This window comes from Wolffia australiana, chromosome 11, assembly GCF_029677425.1.
Source record: "Wolffia australiana isolate 7733 chromosome 11, ASM2967742v1".
Classification (NCBI taxonomy): Eukaryota; Viridiplantae; Streptophyta; class Magnoliopsida; order Alismatales; family Araceae; genus Wolffia; species Wolffia australiana.
The window spans coordinates 14,517,441-14,527,183 of NC_135845.1; the positions used below are offsets into that span (position 1 = coordinate 14,517,441).

The 9,743-nt window shown below is 38.0% G+C and overlaps 1 protein-coding gene and 1 long non-coding RNA gene across 8 annotated transcripts; one reads left to right on the top strand and one right to left on the bottom strand.

The window, feature by feature from the left end:
- Positions 1-598: 598 nt before the first annotated feature.
- LOC144709915 (uncharacterized) lies at positions 599-1,607 on the bottom strand. Of its 2 annotated transcripts, none has more exons than XR_013583149.1 (2): positions 1,506-1,607; positions 599-900 (listed from the first exon to the last, which is right to left on the bottom strand). It is a non-coding gene; the product is annotated as an uncharacterized LOC144709915 (long non-coding RNA). The 2 variants fall into 2 exon arrangements; XR_013583150.1 differs by having other exon boundaries at positions 599-903; positions 1,506-1,600.
- A 160-nt stretch (positions 1,608-1,767) lies between these two features.
- LOC144709913 (uncharacterized) lies at positions 1,768-6,539 on the top strand. Of its 6 annotated transcripts, none has more exons than XM_078583586.1 (10): positions 1,768-1,907; positions 2,625-2,750; positions 2,824-2,965; positions 3,557-3,661; positions 3,762-3,890; positions 4,400-4,449; positions 4,531-4,628; positions 4,704-4,988; positions 5,722-5,769; positions 5,915-6,539. In XM_078583586.1, exons 2-10 carry the CDS (start codon positions 2,645-2,647, stop codon positions 6,410-6,412), a joined length of 1,461 nt encoding a protein of 486 aa, XP_078439712.1. In that variant the 5' UTR covers positions 1,768-1,907; positions 2,625-2,644; the 3' UTR covers positions 6,413-6,539. The 6 variants fall into 6 exon arrangements, with proteins under 6 accessions (XP_078439712.1, XP_078439715.1, XP_078439710.1 ...); XM_078583589.1 differs by having other exon boundaries at positions 3,823-3,890; XM_078583584.1 differs by having other exon boundaries at positions 4,400-4,628.
- Positions 6,540-9,743: the final 3,204 nt, after the last annotated feature.

Below are 9,743 nucleotides of genomic sequence, written 5' to 3' on the forward strand. Positions count from 1 at the left end.
ATCCGCTTACTTCTAGATTCAATATATTCTGCATAAATCGAAGATTTGATCCAGTCGAGAAAACCTCTCATTGCTTAAGAAGATTTTTATTGTTGGTTTTGAGCGACTGCTTCATTATAATGGTTCGAAAAAAATTGGCGTGTGAGAAAGCAAAGATCTTTTAAAGTGAAAATAAAATAGATAAAAGAATATGATTGCGGCAGTTTAGACTGATAAATAACAAAGCATGGGAAACTGTTAGGATCTCGCAAATAAAAATATCATAAGTATGTTTTTTTCGCATATGAGTCAAATAATAACTAGTATGTCAGAGAATAAGATCTCGCAATCACAAAAATCCTATGTATGATTTTCTACAGATAAGGCTCAAATAATAATTAGCGTTAAAAATTCAAGAGGTGGTAAACTCAGGTAAAACTGGGGAAAACCATATTCAAATCTAACAACTATGCTTATGATTCGCTCATTAGCCAACACCAGTTAGCTAAGCTGTATCACCTCATAAAATTATACTAATAACGATTTAAACTAGATACTTTTACAACTTAACCGCAAACTAAGGGTGCGCGATACCCAAGGCATTAGAAATAAACACTGCTGAGGATAAAAAACATTAGGATAAACCCATACTCCAAAAACTGTGTTTCATAATAGTTCCATCCGTCAATCTCTGATAACAACCAAATTCAATATTTTTAAAACTTAAACGACAAACTTAGGGTGCGCTATACTCAAGGCAATGGAAATGAACACTCTTGAGGATAAAAAAAAAGGATAAACCAATATTGTGTTTCATAATAGTTCCATGCGTCAATGTCTAATAACGACCAAAACCAAATATTTTTAAAACTTAAACGACAAACTTAGGGTGCGCTATGCTCAAGGCAGTTGAAATGAACACTGCTGAGGATAAAAAGAATTAGGATAAACTCATAGTCCAAAAACCACGTATCAAAATATTTCCATGCATCTATCTCTAGAAACGACTAACCCAAATATTTTAAAAAATTAAACTGCAAATTTAGTATGCGGTATACTCAAGGCAGTGGAAATGAACACTGCTGAGGATAAAACGAATTAGGATAAACCCATACTCCAAAAACTGTTTCATAATATTTCCATGCGTCTATCTCTAGAAACGACTAAACCCAAATATTTTTAAAACTTAAAACTGCAAATTTAGGATGCGGTATACTCAAGGCAGCGGAAATGAACACTGCCGAGGATAAAACGAATAAGAATAAACCCATACTCCAAAAACTGTGTTCCATAATATTTCCATGCGTCTATCTATAGAAACGACTAAACCCAAAAAAATTTAAAACTTAAACTGCAAATTAAGGATGCGGTATACACAAAGCGGTGGAAATGAACACTGCTGAGGATAAAAAGAATTAGGATAAATAAACTCATACTCCAAAAACCGTGTATGATAATATTTCCATGCCCCAATCTCTAATAAAGTATTTTATACTGCCATGCAAATTATTTAATTCGACACTGACCGGCGTACCGGGAAGGGAGCTCACGGTTCTTCGTGTCGAATTCTCGTGGGGCGGCGCGCGGCCAAGGCTTATCGCCGCGGTCTTCTTCTTCCTCGGATTTCCTTCTCTGTTAAGGATAAAGACTTATCACAGTAAAGGATAGAGAGAAGAAAGAGGTGGGGCCTGCTGTAGAGTGGATAACGATAGTTTCAATAGCAGGATAACGATAGTCTGCCTTAGACCGGTCTCGTTCATCTCCCCTCTTCGTGGAAGACCCGTCACCCCTATTTTGTCCTCTCTCTCTCTCTCTTCTCCGTTTCATGTTCTGAGCGTAAACACCTTGTTACTTCGCTATAAATACCACTGGGAACACTTCTTTTTCGTTTGTTCTTGCTCGCGGCAGATACCCTTTTGGCTGAACAGGTTGGAATTGCGCGGTTGTCTTGGTTTTAATTCTTTAATGTTCTTACAGGAAGCAGAGTCTTTCTGGGTTCTTTCCGAATTTTCTTTCTGCTTCGCATTTCATGGTGATTTGCGATTATCTTTAATGGGTAGACGCAAGTTCATGAAGAGATAACTGCAGTTCTCGTTCTGGAGCGCCTGATTGTTCTGATAATCTTAAATGGGTAGACCCAAGTAGATGAAGAGGTTGCTGCAGTTCTTGAGCTTGATCGGCTGATTATTCTGATCATTTTCTATAATCTTTGATCTGATAGATTGTATGCGTCATGCCAAGATCGCTATGATGTTTATCGACGCCTGTTCACTTTCAGAATTTATTCTCTATTTATACATCTCTCTCTCTCTATCTATCCATTTATTTACATCGCCACCTGTCTCAAGTTTTTTCTCATCATTTCTACATATCTATCTTTCTTTCTATCTGTATAAATCAGTCTCTCTCTTACTTTACCTATCTTTCTGTCTATCTATACATCTATCTATCCACCCGTCTATCCATCCATCCATCCATCCATCCATCCATCCATCCATCCATCCATCTATCTATCTATCTTTCCATCTGTCCCCCATCCGTCCATCGATCTGTCTTTCCATATGTTTATCTTATTCGTCCAAGAACATTCTTTTGAGAGGAACTGCGACCTTTTATAAACGATGTTTCCATAATCCTCTAACCAGGTTCTGGAGACCATAGAAGAATGAATCTTCTCTCTCTAACTTCGTCAACTAGCTGGATGGATGGCATCTTCTCCCATCTTGCAGACTTGACCTCGTACTTCGGTTGCAAGATCATGCACTTTATTGGTAATATAATATCATTGGAAGTATAATAGCATGAAACTGTGGATCAAACAGTCAATTAACGTCATCTGTCCAGACGATCTGGCGTTCAAAGATTTCTCTGGGTTGAGGATACTTCCCCCAATCTCCAGCTTGTCATCACAAGTGGATACTTCTTCCAGATTTCAGACTTTGTCAAACAAGAAATGCTCCAAAAAACGTCGGTTTACTGTGCAAAGGTAATAAATTGCCTGGTTTTTCTATTTTCTTACTTTAATTTGTCTCCTTGATCATCTGGTTTTTCTTCCAAATTTTTCCTAACTTGGATGACAGTGACGTTGATGATGACGAGGATGACGTTGCATTCGCTGTCGACATCATAACAATGATGAGTGGAGGATGGCAATGATAAACATGATTGTTACTGTCCTCATGTCGCACCATAATCGTCATTCTGCCAATCACAGGCATGGATGATGAAAATGAGATTTTGGGGATGACAGTGATGATGAGAAAAGGACAACAACGATAACAGATCATTATCTTCATTGTCCCCGTCATCCATCCATTGATGTCACTTGGCTGTCATAAAATGAATGACGATGACTATGATGATGAGGATGATGATGGATTATCATTGTTATTGTCCTCATCATTCATTATTGATAATGAATAGTCAGGATCTGGCCAAGATCAGATTTGGGAATGATAGTGTTCACAAAAAATCATCATACCAAATATGAACCGCAATGACGTATTCATTATCATTGAAGAACCATACCAACTAGCATAGCTACATAAATCTTGATGATGCATCAAATGTTTTGCAGGTCAACACTTGCACCATGCAGCTTAAGACAGATTTGGAAGGCCTTACACGGCTACTTCGGAACCCTGTCTCAATACACTTGTCGATTCGGAAATCAACTTCTCGGGTGAGATCTTGACCAGTTTGGAAGTGGCCAAAATTTTCACCTTTCTGTGGTTTCAAAGATTGCTTCTCTCCTCGCTGTTGTTTCTCTCCTTCTCCCCAAGTTTCTGGACCAGCTTAAGGACAACTCTACGGGGATCTTCTGAAGATATTGGTTGGCTGCAGAGGGTTGAGGGCTCGCCACCCGTTGAAGACGGCACTGTTAGATTCCACGAGCTGCTTCATGGCATAAGGTCAACTCTCTCTCTCTCTCTGTTTACTTGGGCAAATTTCCCTGATCTTGTTAGTAGAGTTTGGTGGGGCACCCAGACCTTAACTTGTGATGTTGACTCTGGTTGACAGTCTTGTCAAATGTTGTTACCATCAGCAGTCCATACAAAACCTGTCAATGTCATCATCCATAAGGCCGATTGATCAAATGTTCATCGGGTTGATAACATTTTCACTAAAAATTTTCTGACAAGTGGAGAAGACAAAATTGTTCAAAGCACAGACAGAACCAGAGTCTCCTTTTGTTTCAAAGAGATGATGATGTGTAATTTGATTCACAAGCAGAGTCAACTGTCTGTGATACCATGTCATTGTCAACCATCAATGGTAACTTTGTCACTGCCATTGTCAATCACCCAAAAATTCATCAACGTCTCCATTAACATCTGTTAGGGTCAATGACGTTGACTAGCGTCGAACCGTACTTGCCAGTCAAAGTTTAGTTTACAATTCTTTTTTCTGGGTGTGTCAGGAGAGGAGATCATCATCTGCCCAGCTGCTTTGTCTACTTGCTCGTCCCTGGTTGTCTCTTACCTACCTTGTTTATACTTCCTAAGTTCCAAGAATTTCAGAGTAACAAAGAAAAACCTGTTTATTCTGCAGGTCTCTTTAGTAATCTCAGCCCTCTGTACTTTGTCAACACGAGGAGATTCTTCTCCAAGATGGGCCTTACCTGTCACATTGCCAAAATCCACAGCGAGGTCTCCTTCAGTAATTGATTTGAATAGAATTGAAGCTCCTTCATCTTCATTATTATCTTCTTCTTCCTCTGGCAGGCTTCTGTGGAGAGAAATGCTTGGGAGCTCAAAAACTATATTGAGGAGCTCTTCTGGGGCTCTGGGAAGAAGGTGATGATACTTGGCCACAGCAAAGGTGGGGTAGACTCTGCAGCAGCATTATCAATGTACTGGCCTGAGCTCAAGCCAATGGTTTCTGGACTCGCCGTCGTCCAGTGCCCGTACGGCGGCAGCCCCATTGCCTCTGACGTCCTTCGTCCCGGCCAAGTCGCCGAGCACGAAGCCAGGCGAATTATGGAGTTCATCGTCTGTAAGCTGATCAAGGTTCTCTCAGCCATTACCCATTTCAATCTGCAGATTGACTTATAATGATGATGACGAGTCATCATTATTCAGTCATTCATACTTGGCAGGATGATGGTAAGGACATTAAATCATCATTATCATCATCCTGATGATGATGATGATGATGGACGACGTAATTGGATGGACAGAACGACAATTCATTCAGTCATCCCTCACAGATTCTGTAGTTTCCTTACACTTTTGACTAGGGCGAAAAACGGAATGGATGATCAAACAGACAGAGGAGGGTTGTTAATCTAAAAGATTAAATCATCAAAAGGTTCCGTTCTGTTTTCATTTTGAGGTCAGGATGGATGACTGATGACGGATTGGAGTTCATTCTTCGCAATTTTTCATCCATCCTCAAGCCTTAATTGTCTCTTTGATGACAAGAGATGATGACGCAGTGGTCATCCTCATTCAAGCCTACAGCGGATACGTTGAATGAGTTTTTTGGATTACAGTGTTATTTCATATGTGAAATTAGCGCAAGAACATGATTTGATTTGGGGGTCAACGTCAGATCTGATCTCCCGGCTAAAACCAGATCAGATCTGACATTTCTTCTAAAATACGATCTGATTTGGAGGTCCATTTAACCAGATCCGATCCGCTGGTTAACCTCAGATGTCACATTACCGCAATAACACGATGTGATTTGAGAGTCAGTTTCAGATATGATCTCATAGCTTAAACTATATTTGATCTGCAGACTAATACCAGATCTGACGTTACCGCAAGAGCAAAATCTGATTTTGAGGTCAATTTCCGATCTGATCTCCCTCCATAAACCAGATCCGATCCGCTGATTCACCTCAGATCTGATCCCTCACCTAAAACCAGAACCCATCCGACACACCCACCAGTCCCCCATCAAATCTAATCAGCGGATTGATTCCCCGCAGGGAGATTTCAGGGCTCTGGAAGATCTAACCTACGATCGGCGGAGGCAATTCTTGGCGAGGTACGAACTACCATGGCAGCAGATCCCACTGGTTTCCTTCCACACGGAGGTGGGCGCCGGGCCAGGAATGCTGGCCACCATGTCTCACGTCGCCCACGCAGAGGTTCCATGGCTTAGGAACGTCTTCTCGGGGCTGTCTAGGGTTCCAGTGGTCGTTCCACTGGCTGCAGCCATGGCTACGAGCGCGATGCACCTCCGTCTGCGCTACGGCGAGCGTAGCGATGGACTGGTGGTTCGTAGAGATGCGGAAATTCCTGGATCGATCGCCATTAGGCTTGAGAGGAAGCTCGATCACGCGTGGATGGTGTACTGCTCTCGTCGCCGGCAAGAACTCAGCGTAGAAGAAGATCCCAGCGCGTCGGAGATGTGCGAGGCGCTGTTCACGTTGGTTTTATACTTGGGGAAGAATATGGATTGTTACTGTAGGCCCATTATGTAAGGTATTTTTCTTGGTACTAGTCTAATGGACTCTGATTGGTGGCTGGGAAAGAGGATTAATACCATATGGAAGATTCATTAAAAAATAGTTTATGTGAATATAATGATGTAAGGTTTTTTTCTTGGTACTAGTCTAATGGACTGATTGTTGCTGGGAAAGAGGATTAATACCATAAGGACGATTCATTAAAAAATAATTATTATGAATATAATTATGTAAGGTTTATTTCTTGGTACTAGTCTAATGGACTGATTGTTGCTGGGAAAGAGGATTAATACCATATGGAAGATTCATTAAAAAATAATTAATATGTTTATGGTTTGTATGGTGCCCATTATGTAAGGTCTTTTTCTTGGTACTAATCTAATGGACTGATTGTTGGCTGGGAAAGAGGATTAATACCATATGGAAGATTCATTAAAAAATAATAAATATGAATATGGTTTGTATGGCACCCATTATGTAAGGTTTTTTTTGTGGTACTAATCTAATGGACTGATTGTTGGATGGGAAAGAGGGTTAATACCATATGGAAGATTCATTAAAAAATAATTAATATGTATATGATTTGTATGGTGCTGGGGGGAGGGAATTGGGTGTTGTGGTTCTGGGTTGGGCAGACGGCCAACTAAGCAGTCATTTAAATTCTTAAGGGCAGACGGCCAACCTAATGGTCCATGGGACGTGTTACGGCTAGTTCTCGTTAAGCAGTCATTTAAATTCTTAAATTTATTTAAAATAATTCCTATATGAATTATGTAACATACATCAAAACTGGGTGTATTATCACAACTAGAACATAGATTATAAAATTAGAAATATTTAATGCTCATGTAAACTTTATATGGCATTATGAAGACTCTTGATCTTGAATTTCTTGCCAATCCTTTGATTTGTGGGTTTTGTTGATTCTGGACCCAAAAACCATGAGTATAATTTTATGTTTTTTTAATATTCTATCAGCTGAAGGGTCGTTTTTTTCATACAGACTTGAATCTACTTTGTAGCCCAATAAATTCATCCAATCAGTAAAAATTATGAAAACATTTTGATAGATTTGCACTTTCCTAAATAACATTTGGATAAATTTGACAAATAATTTCAATAAATACAAAATTAAGAACTGAGATCCTCTGTTAGGTACCCTTAAGATGTCTTATTACATTATGCCAATGTAGTCGGCATTTCTTGACTACAGCTTGGTTTGTGAGGTATAGCAAGTGGATAAAGTGGACCAAAAACTTTTTTGTTGATGTTGCTCTTCTTCGAAAGGTTTTGTCTGTTGGCTGTTGTCAGTAATTAAAGTATCAGGTTTTGTTTTTTGAAAGGTAATAATCAACACATTCAACCAGCCTCTTGCCGTATTGTGATCACCAGTTGATCACAATAACAATCATAAATCAAATATCCTTGTTGTATACATCAAATAGGGGCCATTAGGTTGATAAAAAAAACTTATCATAAATGGTTCAATCTGAGGTTGATCGATGGAAGACTGGATCAAAATATCAAATAATCTTGGATTTTTAAAAAATAGGAAACATAATCAGAGAATGAGAAGCTTTTCAAAATTTAGAAATATTAGAGTTCTATGAGAACCTAAATTTTATGAGTTGTGTTCTTCATCTATAAATTTGGATTTTTTTCTTAATCTAGAATCCAAATTTATTCTCATTGATTTGAAATGCATTATTTTTCTCTTCTGAGTTTTCAGAATTGCATTTCTTGATTTTGAAAGCTCATATCATTTTTAATAGCTTCAAATTCTTTTTCCCTTTATGAGATGCATATTTTTGAGTTTACATTTCTTGACCTTGATAGCTTTTTTGTTGGTATTGATCCAAAACTTGTATTTACATTTTAATACAATTTTAAAGCTAATTTATGGTTGAAACTATCAAAACCCTGGTTTTGGTCTTCATTTTTTCTGTATATATCTCTCTCTGATATCCATTTTCAAACTCAAGACTGATCCAACATTTTGAAAACCCTATTTTAATATATAATTTATTTTATTCTATACATATCTTGTATTAGGAATGATTATCCTTTCTGACTCAATGAGTTTTAAGAACCCTCTCTGTCCATTGGAATCTTGAAAAATTAAACTGCATTTATAAGAAAAGTATCTAAATTTTTAATTATCACAACATCTAATATGCATTTAAAACAATTAGTAAAATTTCTTAATTATATTCAATATCGTGTCTGGTGATATCAAAATCCCTTTTGGGCCCATTCTTTTGTTTGGGCCCAAACTTGGACATCTGTTTGGGTCCATTCTTTAAAGCACTGTTCAGATCAATAATTGTGAAGAAAAAGCACCACTCGGCTTGTGGAGCATGAGATGAGGAGGCAAGTGTGATCTTGGTTTTTTTTTTCTCATGTCATCATTTTTCCTTGTTATCTCTGATAAGCCAAAAATAGGGGTAAATTTTATGCAATTTTAAACCCTTGTCGTTGTCAATTTTAGCTTATACAATAAAATTTATAAAAACTCTACTTAAGATGTGTAGTGATAAGTACAAGTGTCGTCCGAGGGAAGCTAGTAAGGAATCCAATTGATGTTCTTCTTGAATAATTTGAACCTAATTGGGGTTAATTTAATCTTCAACAGAGATTAAATCACCCTAATTAGATGAGAAATTTGGAAGGGGGGGTAGAAGAGATGAGAGGAATAGATGAAATAAGGGGCTCTAAGTTGAATTAATTAATCCAATTGAAAGGGTCAAAGAATTCAATTAGAGAGATTAGGAAGAAAATTTAGACGTGTTTTGGTTGGTTCTTTAGGTTTGACAATTCAGTAATAACTACTCTATTGGATAATGAAATGGAAAATTTTATATCCTAGAATGTTAACCCTTTTTATAAGTTTTTTTTATAGTTTTCTTTTATATGCACTTGGAATAGCTAGGAAATCTCTCAATTTCTCCTCTAAATCCTAGTCAGGGCTTGTACATTCCGCTCAAGCCAAACGATTAGAAGTTCAGACAGGGATCAAGGAGAAAGATTAACAAATTCAACTAACAACATCCAAAATACACCAAAAGTTCAAATAAAAAGAAGGAAAAAGTACCAAATAGGTTGATCCAAGCTGGAGCTCCTCTCTGTCTTGCAGTTGTGATAGAGCACCATCAAGAATGAGCTCCCCCTCTCGAAATTTAGCTTTTATACTTTGGTTACATGGTAAAAATCACCATTTTACCCCCGTTTAGTAATTAATGTTTATCTATCAATATAGTGGATTTGAACGATCCAACCATACAGATAGAAAGAGGGGATCAAGACGAACAGATCCATAAAAAATCATCTCAATCAGACTTCAGGATCA

Excerpts from the sequence above, each read along its gene's own strand:
- LOC144709913 (XM_078583584.1), top strand. The coding sequence starts at position 2,645 with ATGAATCTTCTCTCTCTAACTTCGTCAACTAGCTGGATGGATGGCATC. Across the intron at positions 4,989-5,721 it reads TCGTCTGTAAGCTGATCAAG|ACTAATACCAGATCTGACGT; the intron begins GTTCTCTCAGCC and ends TTTGATCTGCAG. Across the intron at positions 5,770-5,914 it reads GAGCAAAATCTGATTTTGAG|GGAGATTTCAGGGCTCTGGA; the intron begins GTCAATTTCCGA and ends GATTCCCCGCAG.